A 20,172-nucleotide genomic window follows, 5' to 3' on the forward strand; every position below is an offset into this window, starting at 1 on the left:
AAATGGTGTTTCTATGATACATGAATATACTTCTGCAAGTACAGTGATTGAGTAAATGTACTGAGTTACTTTCCAGCACTGTAATCAGTAGGCTGCATGAGAAATAAACTTACTCTTTATTTTGAAGGACATGTGGACTTATTTCCGGTATTATCTCTGTTAAATGTTTGTCTTGATACATCTGGTTATTAGTGAAGACAACGCCCCCCTTCAGTACATGTGGAGACACACTGAGCTGCAGCAGCTACACCTCAGCTCACTGAGCTGTTGTGAAAATCATCCTGACAGGAATTAGATCTGTTTCCAGATTAAAGTGAAAGTTTGGGAGGAGCTGGAGCCAAAAAAACTCACTACACAGGGTGTTTGTCAGTAAATAGTCCTGCAGTAAATAGCTGCTGCTGCTCAGTGTGACTTCTGTTGGGCTCCTTTTAGCTGAGAGGGGCTGCAGAGTTCACATGCCACCTCAGTCACATTTGACCCTGTTGGCTAAGAATAAGAGAAGAATATAGTGGACATATAAACATTACAACTACTTACTGTAGTTTGCTTAAAATTAAAAATGTTTTTTTCTCGTATACATAACTTCTCTGAAATAATTGAGAATGTTGTTTTGTATTAAGTTGAAAAAATAAAAAAATAAACTTCCTGCAAACTATACTTCTGTGTTTTTTGGATTTCCTTTGTTGTCTTAATTTTTGTCAGTGTATACATTCACGATCAAGTAAAGCAAAAACACTAAATATATCTTTAGAAAGTCTCAATGCTTGTTTAACCAGGGAATGTTTTTTTGTTTTGTTTTGTTTTTTCATTTGACTAAGTTTGAAAAGTTCAACGTTTCCAGGATTTCTCAAAGAAAACATCAATTAGGAAAAAGTCAGACAAAAACAAACACAATTTGGTATCTTGTTAATCATGTGTGACCTGTATATCTCCACATGTGGTGTTTTTTTAATTATAAAACTGAAGGAAGGAGTGTTCCTTTATGAATTGAGACAATTCTCCTAGTTAACCCAAACAAACCATTTACACAATCATTGCTTCATCTGAAAAAATACATACATTTGTTTTTCTTAGCTCATGAACAGTTGGCATTTTGGAGACTAGACAGCGACGATGTGTAAGAGTATATTTATTAACTTATTTGTTTGCTATACCATAATTCACACCTGTATTCCTTGAGACAACATCTCAGTATCATCGACACACATATGGGTTTCGAGTGTCGGGTCATTCACATGAAAAAAACTGAATAAAAGAGGTCCTAGAGTTGAGCCTTGTGGGACACCATCACATAAGAAAACGACAACACAGACGGCTCTGATCTTGGTCCAACTGAAGTTTATTTCTGAACATTGAAAGACAACAACGTACATCATCTTCTACAGTGATAATTAACAGCAGGCTGTCTCTATCGCCCCCCGTCGCGCTCATATATTAACTCTCAAGATAGCAGTAGTATTATACACAACCTGGAAGGTAGACAGTAAGAACGGGATCAAATTGGATCAGGTTAGTTTCAGTAGAGTGTGGAGAGGAAGGGGAGGTACTGGAGAACAGTACAGGGGTGTAAGACAAATTCATCATCACTCATCATCATCATCAGCATCATTATCATCATCATCATCATTATCCGCTTCACTCTGGGCAAACACAAACATTCGATCGCACCTCCCTCCACAGTCACGCTGCTGTTGAGCCTCGCTGACTTCTGATTGGACAGTGGCTGGTCACTAAGGTAACTGTTGGTTGTCTCAGTGGTGATCCAGTAACCGTGGCGTTAATTAAATTAAAACGACTACCTACATTTACTAACCGGCCGCGTGGGCGAGCTAACTAGCGTATCTACAACTCTGCTGAGCGAAACAAACTGGCAACATGATCTGTCCACCTGGCTAATGCGGCGGCCATTTTGAATACTCGGGTCATTGGAGAAGGTCAATGCTGCCTTTAAAATAAGTCCTGAGTTTGTGTTTCTGACAAAGGAAATACATTAAATGATATGCTTCAAAATTTAAGTGGTTGTTTTGAATTTGGCACCTTCACTTTAACAAGCTAACGCAACACCATGTGAAGGCACGGGACGCGAGCGGTAGCGACAAGGGCTGTGCAAATACTTTCCAGACAAATAAGAAACTAGAGGTCTCAAAAACTGAAGGAGGAATTATTTTACATGTTAGAAACGTAAAATATTCTGACCTTTAGGGAGCTGCCATAGTCAAGCACATAGCTAACAAGCTAGCTAACTTTAAGCAGTCATTACAGCTCATATTCTCAAAATTGCTTGATGATATGAGAGCTGTTATGTCCATCTGAAGTGTTGTGTGCCGAAGAATTTACAGCTACATTTTCCTTTTGTTAGCAGATCCCACAAAAAGACCAAATTCTAGCCCGCTAAGTATTCTCTGTCTATCTTTAGCCTGATATAGCTTCTTCCTTAGCGCCAACAGAGCTCTACTGTTGTCCAGAAACGATTAAAAACACGTCAATGACTTAAACTGTCAGACAGCGTGACATGTTTCATCACTACCATGAACACATTGTTGTTTAAAACACACACACACCGTCCTGCCAGTCCTAAATTCTCACGAGAGCAGCAAATGTGGATTCATCCACCGCTGAAAATAGTCCCAAACAAAAACGCTACTTCCTGTTGCTTGAATAAGGTTTTGATTAAAAATCACAATGCCCAGGTAAACATAACACTGATCTTATACTTGAAATGTTGTTTTTTTTTTTTTTTTTTAAATCAAGTCTCCTGCTCAGACTACCCAAAATGGCCGCCGTGCCGAGTCCCGCTCTGCTTTGATATCAGTGACAGTGTGTGTTTTAAAAGTGCTGCGAGTGCCGACGCACCGTAAAATTTCTACACCGAGCTTCCTCAGGATCAGAGTGTGGAAATGATCTAAAATGCTGCTCCTATAAAATACATGTGTGTTTGCATGTTTCGGGGGACCCCTGTCCAGCTCCGCCCCCCCCGACTCTCTCAGGGTTTTGTCCTCCTCTGCATAGTGACAACAGAAGTCAGACATGTGACAATAAATCACCTAAATCTACGACTCCTGTGTGCGTCCAGCATTTTAAAAAACATAAGAAAAATTAAGACATTCTTTTTACTTAAAGTACCTCAATGTAATTAGCTGTCACACCTCTTTTCCTGGCTGCCGTTTCATTCTAATCGATACACGTGAAAGGGACGTCTTACACCGGACACTTGTCACATACACATGGGGGTAAAAGTCTTTCTATATTAGCTTATTAGCATCGTTAGCATCTCTCATTGGACCTGTACATATTTTCGCACTTTCTGGGACAATGTGGCAAGTGTTCAGTGACGGACAAAACAGAGCAAAACAAATTTTAAAAAAATGGACGCATCCCTTCACACGAGTCAACGCTGAGAGAGTTGATTATTTTTAAGACTCCGAGAGAGTTGTAAGACGAAAACAATAAAAAATAAAATAAAAATGTACCTTGAACCGTACCTTGGATCAGCCTGTCCATCTTGACACGCACACAGTCATCCGTTCACTCACTGTCTCACACACACACACACGCAAACAAACAAACAAACAAACAAACAGGAGTTTAGGTTTTGTCGGGACTCAGAAGGAGGGCTGGGATTGTCACTGGAGTGTCTGTGAGTCTGTCGGATGAAGCAGAGGAAGAGGAAACAATGACGACCCGGCTGATCTCCGAGAGGACAGGACTGAACCGGACTGGACTTAATACCGAGCTGAAGGAGGACTGAAGTGGACTGGACTGGAACAGGACTTCTCGTTCTCTTGCTAACCTAGCTAACCTGTTAGCTATATAACAAAAAGTGCACTATAAGATCTGTTTGTTAAAAGATGTCTTCCTCTTCAAAATCTGCATTTTTAAGACCAGTACAACAAAAATTAAGACTTTTTTTTTGGTCCTGGAATAAACAATGATTGACAAGTTTAAGAGATTGAGTGACACATCAGAACCTGGAGACAAACAGGTCAAATATTGATCAAGAAAACTGAGTTATAGCCTGAAACTGAGACAATTAATCTCTTTATTAACTGTTTTTACCAACTTTTATTTGTGCGGACTGGTTAAAACTGCATTTGGAAGAATTTGTCTCTGCTGTAATACTCTTATTTATTCTTAAACCAGCCCAGATTATCTGTGTGTCGGTAAATTCAGGGTGTTTGGGGTCCCCAGAGGTCGGAGGCCCGGGTCAGTTTTCCAGCTTTTAATTCAATAAATATTCAGCATTTTGTCTTTTAACGAGCAAAAGTTGTACACTGACTCCTTTTAACGTGAACAGCCTGTGAGCACTAAAAAATCTGAACCCAGACCAAAACTACAATAATCCAGACCAGTCCGGTCTAATCCAGCCCAACTCTCAGGTCCAAATCATATCTCTTATGGTCCAGTTGAGTCCAGTTAGTTCCCTGTCCAGGTTTCACGGTTCCTCAAACAGCTGGAGGTCCAGCCTGACGACGATCTCCCCCGTGGGAACCTCGTGGAGCAGCAACCGCTTCGTGATCGGTCCTTTGGAGCCCTGGTCCTTCTTTATCTCAGCCAACCGGATCTCCGTCCTGCCCAGGAAGTCTGTGGAGGAGATCGTGTGATAAAATTAAACCATTTTAACCCCAGCGGAGGACGATAGAGACGATGATCTGAGAGACAAGCTGTAAACGTGACCGACCGTCAGGTGAGAACTGGTCTCGTTCGAACACAGTGACACAGAGGACGTCCTGCTCCAGGTCCTTTATAAAAAACTGACAGTTGGAGTTCCACTTGGGATTTAACGTGTCCTGCACGGAGAACAGGAAGAGAAACAACTGAACGAACGATCTGATACACAGAGTTAAGTTATTTACAAATTATAATGAACACAGCTCTTTCTATTAGAGTGAACTTTATTGTTACAAAACAATAAAACATTGTCAGATTATTGATGCTCAGCAGGCTTTGAAGAATCCAGAACTTGTTTAAAACTTGTTACGAGGTTGAATTGGACCATAAACCTGTATTTCAATTAGTGAATTTAGACCTTTGACACTTGTGTTGAGTTGCAAAATAGGTTCTGCTCAGTGACTTAGATCTTTTGACTGGCATCTATGAACTTAAAATGTTTAAAATAGGATTATAGGATCATTTTTACACAATTTTCTCTCTTTTTAGTCCCCAAAATCGGATCACAGAGTAGAAAATGGAAGAGAAACTATTGTAAAACCCAGCAAACGTCTCTTAATCTCTAATAATAATGTAATAATGCTAAATAAGAACATGAAGTTCTTTTTTTACAGTCATACCTGTAATGTTTTTGTGATATGGCACTGTGAACCCATGGTCACCTCACAGTATGGGTTACTTTTTCCTGGAGACACAGAAAAAAAACAGGTTTTTATCTGCTGAACAACAAGAAACAAAACTCCAGCTGACTCACTTTTCATTGTTGGGTGAACTTTTCCTTTAAAACTTTGACTCATTTCATATGTTTTTGGTAAAGATATCGCCGCTACATCATCAGATGACAGCGGGAGTGTTCGTACCGTGGGAGCGACAGGGTTTGAGCTCGATTCCCTCCACGATGTTGACCATCAGCCTGCCGATACCTGTAGCTCTCTGAGAGCGCACTGAGACACAGAGACATCAGACTGATCAGGAACAATCAGTGAGACGATCTAAACGTTTTCTATACGGAGGACAGAAACGCAGAGATACCTAAATACGCCTTCTCTCTCTTCTTCTTCTCCGTCTCAATGAAGAGTTCTGACGCTGCTTTGATTTTCTGAACCCACGCCGTCCTGCAGAAAAACAAATGAAGGGAATAACAACCAGAACCAAGAAACTTGACAGGCTGTAAATAACTTCTGTGTCTCGTGTGTGTTTGTTACCTTTCATTGATGCTCTCAGCTCGGAGTGTGTAAACTCTGTCTATGTGCGAGATGTGGAACAGCGGCTCGTCTCCTGACGGGTCCGTCGGCAGCTTCACCAACACTTCATTCAAGAAGATCGGCTGAAAGACACGAACCAGCTCAGTTAACAGGAGCTGATTATATGTGTGTGTGAATGTACATCTGTGTGTGAGGCGTGTGTGTGTCGTCTCACCGTCTTGTACATGCGATACTGCAGGTGTGTTTTCGAGGAGAAGACTTTGTCCGAGCCCGACGAGCCCAGAGGTTTGGTCACCTGCGTCAGCAGCAGGAAGTCGTTGAACAGGAAGCCGTAGAGCTCTTTGCTGCTCTTGGCTTTGAACAACTTCCCGCTGTGGAGGAACTTTCTGGGACCCAGACAGTTGGTGACCGAGTTGAACACCAGTTGCTGGAGGATGGAGAGGGAGAGGCGATTAATTCCAAGAGATTACTTAAATGATTCGTTCATGTTTATGATGGGTCCTTTTTAGGTTAAAGGGATATTCCGGTGTAAGTTTAATCCATGGTCTAAATCACCATGAAACTGTGTTAGACTCCCTCTCGAGAGATCAAGTTAGCAGACCGCTAATTTACGGAGTTTTATCAACCTCAGAAACGACCGCACGACAACAATACACTGCAGTAAATGGATCCAAATATAAACCGCCACCAAAAAGCCACAAATAATGCTCAGAACAGCACCAAACTTCAGCAACAGTACAAATAGGGTCTCAGCACATAGTCCGGGGCATCTAACCTCCGCTAGCTTAGCTGGATTTCTATTGGGAAGCTAAAAACAGAGTTCAACTCTCCTCCATCAGCTTCCGGGTCGGGGAAGTCCCGACGCGACGATTACAGAGTGCGGTTAGAAATGCTCAATTCCGTTCTTTTCCCTGTCCGCTCTCGATAATAACTGTTATAAACTGGCAGGTAAGACACATATGAACTTTGATTGCTTTTCCATGGAGTCATAATCATACATTTTCATCCATGAGCCGCGGAACTCTACTGCACTCGGTAATCGACTCGTTGGGACTTCCCATCAACAGGAAGCTGCTGCAGAAGAGTGGTAAATTTAGTCAGCTTTTCAGTAGAAATCCAGCTAAGCTAGCGGAGGTTAGATGCCCCGGACTATGTGCTGAGACCCTATTTGTACTGTTGCTGAAGTTTGGTGCTGTTCTGAGCATTATTTGTGGCTTTTTGGTGGCGGTTTATATTTGGATCCATTTACTGCAGTGTATTGTTGTCGTGCGGTCGTTTCTGAGGTTGATAAAACTCCGTAAATTAGCGGTCTGCTAACTTGATCTCTCGAGAGGGAGTCTAACACAGTTTCACAGTGTGTTAGACCATGGATTAAATTTACACCGGAATATCCCTTTAACATCTTGGTTTTGTGTTGTATATGAAGCAAACGATATCTAAAAAGCTTGTTGGTCTTCTTCTGTGTTTGTGTCTGTGTGTGTTTGTGTTTTGTTTACCTCTGACAGGCCTTCACACTGAACGTGAGCCTGAATCCACTCCAGACGATCCGAGTTCTCCTTCTCCCTGACACCCTCGTTCACCTAAAAACACAAGAGCACACACACAGATTCAGTGAGTCTCCAGTCGTCTGTGTGGGGTAAAGTCAAAGACTGAGGGAAAGAGAAGAAGAAGAAGAAGAAGAAGAAGAAGAAGAAGAAGAAGAAGAAGAAGAAGAAGAAGGAGGAGGAGGAGGGTAAGAGTGTGTGTGTTCACCTGCGAGCACAGCTCTTCTGCTTTCTCCAGAGCGGCCTTCAGGTGGCTGTGATCTGGATGAGACTCTGGAGTGTTTTCTAAGATCTGTGATCACAAAATAAGAAAAAGATTAGAAAGAAGTAAACCTCTGACAGTGTGTGTGTGTGTGTGTGTGTGTGTGTGTGTGTGTGTGTGTGTGTGTGTTTCCTACGTACGTTCTTGATGATCAGCGGGTAGCGGGTGACTCTCTGCATAGGTTTGAGCAGGAAGCTGGACAGAGGCATGCCCTTACACCTGGGGTCCATCGCTAACCTCTGACGGAGAGAGAAACATCAGGAGATCTGTTCAGTCAGGCTTTAACTTACAGACTGAACCGGTGATTATTGGACAAGATCAATCAATATCCTTCCATCTGAACTTGAAGCATTTTCTACCTTCAGGAAGTCTTTAATCTCGGGGTTGTCGTCGGTTTTCTGCTGAATCAGCGTGGCTCCGTTCAGCTGACACGAACAGAATCTGATAACAGAATAAAAAAAAAAAGAAAAGAAGTACAGAAATAAATCAATGAATTCCCGGTTTGTTTTTCCAAAAAATGTGATCAGGAGACGACAGACAGAACCTGATGTATGGCTGCATGTGAGGGAGCTGGTTGGTCAGGATGTCACCGATCATCTTCACCGGCATCCGGTCACCGGACATCTTCTTCCTCACTCTCAGAGCCCTGCGGCGGGAGAAAGAGACAGAGGTGCATGATGGGAAGAACGTGTACATGTTGACATAAGCCTTGTTTATACCACGAGAGTTTATTTTTAGATTAGATTAAAGTGTCCGGGGGGGGGAAGGACGTCTCAGTCTAGAGAGGCTGCAGAGAAACATCTTCTTGTTTCCATAGAGACCAGACACACCAAACCTCATTGACTTTTTTGATGATTTTAAAAATAGGACTTTATTGTGTTTCAGGTTGAGCAGTGAGGACATAAAAACAGCGCAGCTACAGACTTCAATCAATTCAGCTGAACTTTAAAAGACAAAGCTGCGTTAAGGATTGTGTTATCTTTAAAAATTAAGATAAAAAGGCAGCGACGGCTGAAGCTTTGACTTTTGTTTTATAATGTTTATAAGTACAATAAAATCTACTTTGTGTCTTTCTGTCCTTACTTGAGCAGTTTGATGTTGCACATGATGAGCTCCTTCCAGTTGACGAAGATCATCGCCACCTCCTTCTCCGTCAGCAGCTCGCACTCCAGCAGAGGTTTGTGGAAGATCTGCACACAAACACACAAACACACAAACACACAAACACCGACCTGGTAAATATTGTGTGTTACATGCTGCATGCTGAAGTTGTCAGCATGTATATATGTTTGTGCGTTCACCTCTGTGACGAGCTGCAGGTCGTTGACGTAGTTCTCCTCGGTGACGATCAGCTCGTGGATGTAGCCCTGCCTCTTCCTCTCCATGGGACTCAGCATGTCCAGCAGGTGGAGGTCAGCGCACCCTGAAACACAAACACCACACACACACACACAGACAGACACACACGGCTGTCAATCACACATCCTGACACATGGAAGGAGTAAAAAACAAAACAAAAAAACAACCTTTTATACCTTTATAAATACTTTACCGATGAAATACATACCTGAGGTGGACAAACAGGCTCTGCAGGAGAGTTTGAGTCAAAAGTTTGTCTGTTTTTTGTTCTGTCATGTCCAAAATATGAGCACGAGATCATGAATGTGAGTGTGTAGAGACTATTTGTATTAGTTTATATTCATACAGCGGCTCTGTTTATTTCATAAGACAGGTTTTTCTCAGTGTGATCTCTGTTCTGACTGAAGCAAAATAAAAAATGTCTGGATTTCATCACAAGACTGCACCAAACGTGACACACACAGACAGACAGAGCATCCGTTACAGTTTATTTTTCTTTTTGATTTCTCACCAACAATGAACCAACAGATGTGGAGGCTCTGCTGGAGTTACATTGTTAGCAGCTCTCAAAATGTTCATCTCACTGGATGTTCTGTCCTTCTGCACACAAGTTTTAGTTGAGAACATCGGCAGAGTTCTCTCAGGGATCATCACTTTTCCATGTTAATAAAATATTTTGTATAAAAAGCTAAAATATCTGAATAAAGACTATCACAGCTTGCCTACATTTATTGCTAAAACCAAAAATAAGTAAATAAATGTCTCAATAAACACATAATACACCTTTAAATGCACCAAAAACAACTGTAAAAGTAAAGGTTACCTTTGATTAATTTAGAAAACGGGACATAAAAGTATATTTCTGTTGTAAATTACTAAGCTATTTTTATTTTCACCCAATTTATTTTTCCATTTGTGACTTTTATTTATTCATATAATTTTATTTACATCTATATATTTCTGTACTGTTATCCTGTTGCGGTGAATTTCGCCAAACTTTATCATTTCTGTATTTTCTTTTTATTCATCTTATTTATTTCAGAGTCACTAAGAGAATGAGAGCGCTGTCGTATAAAGTCTTCATCCAAGTTCGCGAGTCTTGAGGTCTGTCCAAACCTTCCTATCTATTATTTTTCTAAAAGTGTAAATAAATAAACATTTGAAAAATTATTAAAATAATAAATTAAATGGAAAATTAAATGGGAAGGTAAAAAAAAAAACAGGTAAAATAATACAAAGATAAATAAATACAGAGGCGAATTAAAACAGAATTACCACTTTTTTTTAAATCACAATTTATACATTAATTAATTCATATATTTTATATCATTTCTGGTGCATTTACTGGCATATAAACTTATTAATCAAACCGCTTATTTGTTTTGATCCTGGCAGTATCAGTCCTCCGTACACTTAAATGTGGATTCCAATACGTAACATGAAAAAAAGTGTAGCAGGAAATTCGCTTAAATAAAGACGTATACATTACTGAGTAACTGTGTGTGTGTGTGCGTGTGTGTGTGTGTGTGAGTAACGAGGCCAGTCGACTGCAGTCTGTCTCAGAGCGTTTAATCATCAGGACCAGTCAGATTCACCTCTTCATCCAAATCTCCACCAATAAAACGTCAGGACATTTGTTTCTCTCCACGCTACGCTAACATTCTGTACAGTTCGTTCATTCAAGTATCCTGTTCATTCCTTTGTGTATCCATCTGACCATTCACGTCCATAAAATTGCTCATTCATGCTTTATTTTCAACTCACTCACTCATTCATTCATTCACTCACTCATTCATTCATTCATTCATTCATTCATGCACGCACCGACACCAAGTGCAGTCTGGTTACATTTGGCCTGGCTGTTAATCCATCCGTCCACTCATCAGAGCTGCTATTTATAATCGACATGAAGCACCAACCATTTACCATTCGTTAGATAATGTATAGATCAATACAGAGCTTTGAATTCTTTTTGATTTTTAAACAAACCACCCAGAGCAGAGCCACGCTTCAGAGCGGAGGTCAGAAAATGTGCATGTGTGTTGTCTGTTAAAAACCGTAAAAGATGAAAATGCTAAAAGTTTCCCCAGATGATTTAAAGTTAATGCTGAAAGTAACAAAATGGCTACAGATGAGGGATGTTAGCTTGTAGTAACGGGCAGAGATGAATCTTAGGGAGTGTGATATCGACTTGGTGAAGCTCTTGGTGGCTCTGGTCTGGGCGGATCTTTGTTCTAACCTAAAATACTCAATCTGACGGTGACGAGTCTCGAACGATCGGTTACCAAACAAAAACTCTCCGATCCTGAAAACCAGGATATGTTAAAAAAAACAAACAAATCTGGGCCTCCATCCTCGGTTTGTTCAACAACCGACGGTCCTTGACTCGTCACCCAATCAGAATCCTTCACCTCCAATACTGACACACCGAGGAGCCAATGGGATCCAAGCAGGTTAATAATAATAATAATAATTATTATTATAATAACAACTCTATTGCTTGTTGTATAAAAAGTTGCGTAGTTCAATAATCATTTCATTCGTTGTGTTTCTGAGGGTAAACATTAAAATCACAATACTGTCATCTGGATAAACATCAACAAAAAAAAAAGAAGAAACAATACAAATCTGATATGGCAACCACTATAATACCAGTCTGTTGCTATGGGAACAAATTGAGGGGCCGTTGTGTTACTGGGGGAAATGGAAACCAGTGGAACCGGTAATATACACTTTATATATATTAATTAAAAGTGAGGCTACGCGGTTTCTCTACCAGTCAGTTTATCTGTCTCGGTTCCTCAGTCTGATATGATGAATGATGATATAAGATGTTTCTGAACAGCGCTGTCAAGACTTAAGCTAATGACTTTTAGCGGGAAACAAACTGCTAAATGTTGGAGGCTCAGAAAATCAGAGTGCTGACCTCAAAGTAACAGAACCGTTACAGGACGACAGCGCCGATCGTTGAGGTCTAGGATATTTTCACAGGTCACTTCCCCTCCCTTAATAATCTCATGGGGGGTGAAATGACTCTGCGTGGCTTCATACAGCAGCGTTGCAGCTCAAAGGGAAGCAAAACTTTAAAAACAGCCTTTTTGTGCATGAAGTCTGGTGACAACGAGCTAAAAAACACTTCTTTCAAAAAGGTGCATCACAGTGTGGAAAATTCAAGGAGGTAAAGCTCAAATTACTTAAAAAATAATATTTTGTGAAGTTGAGCCACAACTAAAAACAGCTGAGCTATTTTAAAGGAACAGTACGTCATTTTTGGGAAATATGCTTATTGGCCTTCTTGGCAGGTGCGACATGAGAAGATCAACACGCAAAACTCTCATGTGTGACTGTTAGATATGGAGGCAGAGAAGAAGATGATTAGCTTAGCTTATCTTAGCATAGAAGATGACTTATTTCACAGTCATAATTTGATCCATTCGGCCCGTTAACACTTGGTAAGTTGAGAAGAGCTGCAAGATTAAATTATTTTTTAAACTTCAGCTAGCTTGGGGCTAAACCAGAAGTCAGCGCACGCTCTGTGGGACAACGCGGACGATCTGGGTATTTTTATATCCAGAAAGTCGACATTTTAAGCTTCATGCGCCGCTTAGCAGCTTTCATAGGAATCACTACAATGCTATTAGATCCTTGGATCGGCTCACTTGGCTCTGTTTAAAGCTCCACAGTAAACAAACTAACACCGTTAAAGCTCACAGATGACTGTTCGGTAGTTTCCCAGGTATTTATATGCTTTAGAGGTGTTTTGGGTGTAGCTAATCACATGTGAGTGGAATTAATCATCTCATTTAACTTTCAGCCTGAAGGCAAATAAGTGTAATTCCCAAAATGTTTAAATATTCCTTTAACTGGAATGATTCAAAGGCCATGAGCGAGTTTGTTGTTTTTTGTTTTAGTTCCACCCCGACATGTTCAGTACCAAATCTTCCTGGTCTGGCCCTCGACAGTGTGACAGCATGTCGTCATCATAGCAACAGACAAAACAATAAACATGTAAACAAAAACAACAACGACAACAGAACATAAAACGGATCATTTTAAAGTTAATACATATTCAGAATGTTAAACTACTACGGATAAAAACATCATCACCGTGTCTGAGTGTGACGTGTGTGTGTGTGTTTGTGTTTGTGCATACCCCAAACTGTACCATGGTGTGTGTGTGTGTGTGTGTGTGTGTGATTTGGTTAGCTGGTATGCTAAGCAGTTGCAGCATGGGTTTCCGTTTTAAGCCCTGAGCTACAGGGCTGAGTCCCATTCCAGCTGCTCGCTCCCTTCCATGCCTCCTTTCCTACAAGGTAACAACAGGAGGAGAAACTAACAGAAAGGGAGCGACACCCTGGATTGAAACTTAGCACCAAACTGCTGCGGGACGCATCTCAATCCTGCATCGTCTCCTCTCCTCTCCTTCACTTCATCTCCTTTTTCGAAAAGGGGGGGAAGAAGAAGAGGGAGGAGGAGGAAGGAGGAGGTGTCTTTGGCTTTGAGGAGAGAGGAGGCAAAGAGAGGTGAAGAGAGGAGACGAGACTTTAACATTGAAACTTGTCCTCCTGCAGATAGTGGGTCTTTCTGTGAAGCTGTGGGAGGGGAGGGTTAGTGAGGGGGGGATGGGGGTGGAGCCAGCGCTTTTGACTGACAGGCGAATGAAGCTGCTGAACCAATGGGAGCCGGGTTAAAAAAATAATAAGAACAGGAAGGCGGGGGATGAGCTCAGCTACTGAGTCTAATGACAGAATCTCCCATAATGCCACAAAATGACCCACTATCCACTTTACCACGCTAGGAGAGGGCTGTGTGTGTGTGTGTGTGTGTGTGTGTGTGTGTGTGTGTTGTTAATGTGTGTGTGTGAGAGTGTGTGTGTTTGTGTGTGTGCATCCAGTCAACATGTTCATCAGTCCAATCTGGGAGGAAGGAGCTCAATAGTCACCTCCTCCTCCTCTCCTCCTCCTCTTCCTCTTCCTCATCTAAACACCGTATGACTGATAAAAGAAGAAGAAGAAGAAGTAGAAGAAGAAGAAGAAGAAGAAGATGGAGGATAAGAGAAGAAGAATGATAGAGGAGAGGAGTCGGGACTATTGATCTCCCTCCGGTTGAACAGTGCTGTTTGGAGCCAGAGCCTTAGATAAACAGAGTTTGGCCAAGTCCAGTCAGAGCCATGCACAGACAGAGTTCTCGCCACCAGAGGGCGTTTAAACGTTACAGTCTGTCTGTATGTCTGTCTGTCTGTCTCTCTCTCTCTCTGGCTTCTATTGGTGGAGAGTCGCCATTTCCTGGTCATGTGACCTCTTGCTGCTGTCCCATTGGTTGAGTGGCCTAGTGGGTCTCTTTGAGGGCTTTGAGGAGAGGGGGGTTCTGGGTAATGATATGATCCTAGAGAGAGGACGACAACAACAACATCAACAAAAACAACTAAACAAAACAACAACAACAACAACAACAACAACAACAACAACCAATCGGGTGCTAGGTGGGTGGAGCGTGCAGCAAGACAGAGAAGTGTGGAGGTGTGGTCTAACCTAAGCATAGAAATAGAGGATCTAGAGCGGGCGGCGTGACAGAGCTTCTATCTGCAGAATGATGAATGTCTTTAAATGCTGACAATCAGCTGACTCACTGTATACTGTATATACAATACTTGCATGTAAGTATATGTATAAGTAACTTGTACTTCTAAAACTAAAGTTCATTAAATCTCTGACGTTTAAAGACTTTTACTCGAGTGTTCGTAGGGTTGACTTTCACTTTTTCCAAATTCTATTTTAGCACAATATCTTTAATTTGACTCAAATGTGTAAAACACTTCTAAGTAACAAATTAATATTAACATGTGTATATGTAGTGATTATTTAGACTATAGACCAAACTATTGTTGTGGGCAAAACTATATTAAAATTTGTGAGTTTGAGATTATCTCATTGCAAAACATATGCTGATATCTACAGAAACATGTAACTAAATTAACTTTTTTTTTTGTCAAAACCTCTTTTAAATTGTGTTTCAATGAGTTGTGACAGAGATATTTACAAAACAGGACTATTTATTGATGGAAAATGGACTTATCAGTCCTCTCTTGTGGCTTAAATATAGAATATATAGAAACTGCAAACATTTCTTTGGCTTTTCTGTGCAGCAGTTTGTTGTTTCTTATCGGCCTGTTTATAAGCACATACTGGTAAACTGTAAAGACGTCGTATCAAGAATATCCAGTAAAAACTTTTTTTTGTTTAAGTGCAGCTCTTCATCCAACCAGTTCACTGCAGCTGCCATATTTAATTCTAATCTGCTAACACAAAAGGTTAAAGTCATTATCAGTGACGTCAGGAGGAGGTGAACTTCAATTATTTTGTTTTTCTACCTTACACAAGCATTTGCTTTTATAGACAGAAGCAGATTTACATAATGAAAATATATATTTTTTTTAAAATCCACTTAAGTACCAGAATTAGTTGGGCTGTACTGTGAAGACAGGCAGCGTCAATAATTATTATTCTTTAGGAACAATAAGAGGAGACGAACATTGGGTTTCTAAATATTTATAAAGCTTTCATGGCAACATGCCGTCATCCATCACTTCCTTATTAAACTAGTCTGATAGTCATTACAGGACCAGTTCTAGAAATTGGCTGATACTTGAGATCCAGCATGCAAACAAGAAAAAAACTTTTTGTTCTGCACATACTTGAGACCATGTTCACTCCACATTAACTTTTTAAGGTCTATCTGTTTTTAAATGTGTTCTGTTGTTTGTTTGTTTTCTCATTAATCTGCGTATTCATTCTGTTTTAAGTGTTGAGTTCATACCTCAATGATTCTTTATCTTTTAAATAAAGGTGGATTGAATGACTTGTTGTTAAAACACTAATGTGTCAAACACAAAACATTTATACCATTACAGCAAGTGCTTAATCCCTGTTTTACATTATTTTATCACAAAATTTACTATTACTATTTAACTTTAAATACATCATTTTGTCACCACACCTCTTGTTCATCATGTGTCTGAGTTTGTCTGCAGTAGAATTTCCTAAATGATCATATTTTTTGCAACTTATTTTTCTCAGAGATTCTACAAAACATCAACTCCAACTAGTTACAGCGCTGAGTTGAGTCCAGGTTTAATGGCAGCGTCTCCGTGCTCGGCTCTAGAAACTCTAGGTCTATGGTGGATCATGCTGAAGGGAAACATGCAGGAGGAGAGGAAACACTTTACACTTATGCGCGCAAATATACACACACACATGCATGCACATACACGCCACACAAACACACACAAACACCACCACCCAGAGGTGTTGCATGACTGGGAGGTAATCAAAGAGGCCCAAAGGAGTGTCAAGGTGAAAGGTCAGAGGTCAAACCAATCCGGGGTCAAACACTGAGAGAGGGACAGCATCTCCACACCTGGCTCTGGGGTGTGTGTGTGTGTGTGTGTGTGTGTGAGGGAGAGAGTGTGTCACTGTGGAAGTGTGTTACGAGTGTTACGTTACTCTGTACTCACACTGAGAGGATGTTAATGTGTTAATATCAGTATATTGTGTGTGTTCTGTCATTCAGGTGAGATTGTGTGTGTGTGTGTGTGTTTGCGTGTACTCACACTGCGTGCTCGGGTCCGTGTCCGTGGTGAGTTTCACGTAGTTGCTAGGAAACAGACCCTCCCTCCCGTTGAGCTCCCCTTTCCACCAGTCACAGTCGTCCTTGTTGAGCACTGTGATCACCTGACCCTTCTGGAAGGCCAGCTCGTCGTCGTTCTGCGCCACGTAGTCGTACATGCCGATCACCTGACACACCGCTTCAGGACCAGAGACAGACGTGAGGGACAGGAAGTGAGATCACATGTCGTCTTTGTTATGAGCTCATTTGACTGCTTCCCTCTAAAACATCTATCAGTATGTTTGTTTGAACTGTGTTATTAATGGCTAATGTTTTATCTTTACACTGTACTTCTACCTGGAATGAAATATAAAGTACATAAATAAATAATTTCTTGCTTGCTTGCTTGCTATGTACATGCTATGAGGTGCAAATAATACTTTATGCCACCTTAAATACAAGTTGTATCGAATGCACAAACTTTGGTGACTGAAAGTTTTAATCTCAGTAACTAACTAACAACCCATTTGTTCTTTGTAGAGATCATTTATGGACTGTGGGTTTGATGTTTTAGCTAATCCATATTATGAAAATAGCCACAGCACCTTAAAGACATGTATGTGAATGTATTTGGGGTTACCTGTGTTGGCAGGAGCCAGTTTAGGAGGGGTGGGCTCTGTGGGCGTTGTCTTGCTGGTGCTGGGACTGAGCAGCTTCACGTAGTTGGCTGGAAACCAGCCTATCTGACGCTTTTTCCCCCGGGCCTGAACCAGTCAGAACACAGCAGGTTATTAGTCATAAACTACAACCACAGTCTGCATGTTCTGACATTATACAATCAGCTTCATAATTCACATGTTAGATTTATTAGATTTGAATAAAATCATGACATATAAGTAGACTTTGTGCTGGTGTACCTGCAGCTCTCCCTCCCACCAGCCCCCTGGGTTCTTTTTTCTGATGAGGATGAGCTGTCCTGGAGCTAACGTCAGCTGCTCTGCTCCTGTTGCATTGTAGGGAGCGATCACCTGAGCGATTTCTGATATAAGATGAAGAAGATGGTTTGGTGAGAAAGCAGTTCAGTGCCTAGAATCTGTAGTAAGTGTTTCCTTTTTTGTTTGCATCAGGTTTTATGAACAGAAATGATTGACTTTTGCTAGAAATGTTTATTTTACAGAAACAAGTCAGCGTGCAAAAAGGATCAAAAGTGAGTGAAGTGTAACTGAAAGATCACCTGGTTTCTTTCCCAGGCTCCCCGTCTTCCCTGCTGGTCCCAAAGACTAGAAACAGACACAAAGTTTCAATAAGATTATTACAAATAATTCCCCAAAACGCGTCGGGTCCATCTTTATATGTTTCTGAGTGAAATCTCACCTCTGAGGCGGAGTCCCGAGGTTTAACATAATTGGAAGGGAAGACTCCAGTCTTGCCGCTGACCATGCCCGTCCACCAATCCCCTTCTTTCCTGGTCACCATGACGACATCTCCCTGCTGGAAGCTCAGGTCGCCCTGTTCACTGCTCTCATAGGTGTACATGGCAATGTACTCTGTGTAGATGCATGTGGACACAGAGTCAATGACAAACACCTGCCAGACTTTAACAAGAATAAAGTTAAATGAACGTGTGTGTCTGTGTTACCTTCTCCAGAGTCGGAGGGTTTTGTTGGGGAGGGAGAGGGACGTTTTCCATTGGGGGGGCTGTCTGATACTCCAGACTCACTGGAAGAACAAAAATGTTTGGTATGAAGACCAAAAACTACTTGATATTTACAACCAAAGTGGATGAGCTGAGGTAGAAGCAATATAATTCTGTGTTTTTTTGGATTTGTCAACGAGCAGGAGCAGAAATCTGTCTGAAAAACTCAGGGTTTATACACTCAGGTTGACCTGATGTAGCATTTTTAACCCACCTAGTGTTTTTACTGCGTGTCGCTGGACCAGGGGGGGCCGTCATGGGGGCGGAGATGAGCTTAACGTAACTTTTGGGGAACCAGCCTCTCTGTCCGGTCTGCAGTTCACCTAACCACCACATGTCCTGCTGCTCCAACACCGTTATTATCTGAAAGAACAATTACAATTTTAGCTCCATTAAGTTAAACGAACCATGCAGAAAAAGAAATTAGCTCACACAAATAAAACAGAACAAATATAGAAAACGTACCTCATTTTTGTTGAAGTTGAGGTGGTTGTCCTTCTTTGCTCTCCAGGGATACAACGCCTGAGCCTGAAGACCCTCCACCTTCTCCCCCTGACGGACAGAATAACACCTGTTAGTAACTTTTAGATATTGATTAATATAACATTAAACAGGGTTGTGGGGGCCCAGATGAACCCATGTGATGGTTTATTATGTTCCTACCTGTCCGAGCACAGGAGAAGGAGAGGAGCCCGTCGTCATGGTGGCGGGTGTGAAGGCAGAGCGTTGCCGTAGCTGCGCCGAGGGAACGCTGAGCGAAGGATTCTGACTGGTTGACGAGGTCGGCCATGCGTCCCATCCCTCGCTGTCTGATTGATTGGCTGTGTTGGAGGGCCAACTGGAAATACATGCAGAGATGACGGCGACATTGATGAGAACATTTTAGACGCACTAGTGAAACCAAATGCAGCCGGATTCTGACAAAACTGAGCCGGACTTACGTGGTGCTAAAATCGGCCCAGTTACTGTTGGCAGAGGACGTGGAGGAGGAGGGGTGTCCAGGCGCGGGGGGAGGCGTGGTCATTGGCTGCTGGGCTGAGGTGGGCGTGGCTGAGGCCGTTGCACGCAGGCTGATTGGTGCTTCACTGTCGGGTATCCGCTCGGCATAATTGGCTGGAAACCAACCGGTGCGTCCTCTGAGCTCTCCTCCCAGCCAGCCAGGCTCACCTGTTTGGGATTCATCCACCTATGACAGCAGAGGGGCGGGGTTAAGATAACGCTGAAGCACGGAAACACACAAAGAGACACTTAATTCATAAAAATCAGTGAGTGTTTCAGATTCATGGTGGAACAATAATGGCAGCAGCTGCTTGGAGCTGAGTTCCAGGAAGTGGGATTCCCAGATGATTAGATAATCAGTAAATATTAAATATAAACGTGATGATTTGAGCTTTAAGACTGTTAAAGTTGTGTTCTGATTTAGTGAATCTTGTTTATATCATGCCACTTTTTAATGAACATGGAGCTTTTTCATCATCTTTTCTCCACAATAATTCTATTTCCATGAACAACCTTATGATAAAAACTGTGGCTGTCCCTTTTACCGCCTTTTCTTAATTTTCAGTCCGTGTAGTTGACCATGTTGCTGCCCACTGCACCTTTTTGTTGTAAAACTTGGCAGAAGGGCTGCAACTAATAATCATCTTATTTGTGGATTAATCTCTTGATTCATCGGTTAGTTGTTTGGTCGATAAAATGTCAGAAATATTCACATTTATGAAGCTGGAATCTGAGAGTTTTTTACTTTGTTTTAAAAATGACTCCAGTGGAAGTGTGGACGTTTATTTATGGAGACACTGATGATAAAAAAAATGATTTGTGATATTTTTTATC

General features: G+C 41.5%; 1 protein-coding gene across 7 annotated transcripts in view; it reads right to left on the reverse strand.

Moving 5' to 3' along the window:
- Positions 1-1,318: 1,318 nt before the first annotated feature.
- The window catches only part of itsn1 (intersectin 1 (SH3 domain protein)), a 43,276-nt gene continuing 24,422 nt past the window's right edge, over positions 1,319-20,172 (reverse strand). For 6 of the 7 annotated variants that reach the window (XM_030441124.1, XM_030441122.1, XM_030441121.1 and 3 more), the window contains 24 exons: positions 19,281-19,525; positions 19,003-19,177; positions 18,805-18,891; positions 18,554-18,702; positions 18,283-18,362; positions 18,018-18,190; positions 17,878-17,923; positions 17,561-17,682; positions 17,284-17,407; positions 16,648-16,842; positions 8,981-9,102; positions 8,763-8,869; positions 8,224-8,325; positions 8,039-8,120; positions 7,820-7,918; positions 7,626-7,709; positions 7,370-7,453; positions 6,088-6,300; positions 5,874-5,995; positions 5,701-5,783; positions 5,529-5,612; positions 5,289-5,353; positions 4,679-4,787; positions 1,319-4,581 (listed from right to left, as the gene is read on the reverse strand). In XM_030441124.1, the coding sequence (XP_030296984.1) occupies positions 4,433-4,581; positions 4,679-4,787; positions 5,289-5,353; positions 5,529-5,612; positions 5,701-5,783; positions 5,874-5,995; positions 6,088-6,300; positions 7,370-7,453; positions 7,626-7,709; positions 7,820-7,918; positions 8,039-8,120; positions 8,224-8,325; positions 8,763-8,869; positions 8,981-9,102; positions 16,648-16,842; positions 17,284-17,407; positions 17,561-17,682; positions 17,878-17,923; positions 18,018-18,190; positions 18,283-18,362; positions 18,554-18,702; positions 18,805-18,891; positions 19,003-19,177; positions 19,281-19,525 (2,901 nt within the window). In that variant the 3' untranslated portion in view covers positions 1,319-4,432. Of the gene's footprint in view, positions 4,582-4,678; positions 4,788-5,288; positions 5,354-5,528; positions 5,613-5,700; positions 5,784-5,873; positions 5,996-6,087; positions 6,301-7,369; positions 7,454-7,625; positions 7,710-7,819; positions 7,919-8,038; positions 8,121-8,223; positions 8,326-8,762; positions 8,870-8,980; positions 9,103-10,590; positions 14,424-16,647; positions 16,843-17,283; positions 17,408-17,560; positions 17,683-17,877; positions 17,924-18,017; positions 18,191-18,282; positions 18,363-18,553; positions 18,703-18,804; positions 18,892-19,002; positions 19,178-19,280; positions 19,526-20,172 lie in introns of those variants that run through there. The other variant, XM_030441123.1, reaches the window with a different exon arrangement.

This window comes from Sparus aurata, chromosome 15, assembly GCF_900880675.1.
Source record: "Sparus aurata chromosome 15, fSpaAur1.1, whole genome shotgun sequence".
NCBI classification, from domain to species: domain Eukaryota; kingdom Metazoa; phylum Chordata; class Actinopteri; order Spariformes; family Sparidae; genus Sparus; species Sparus aurata.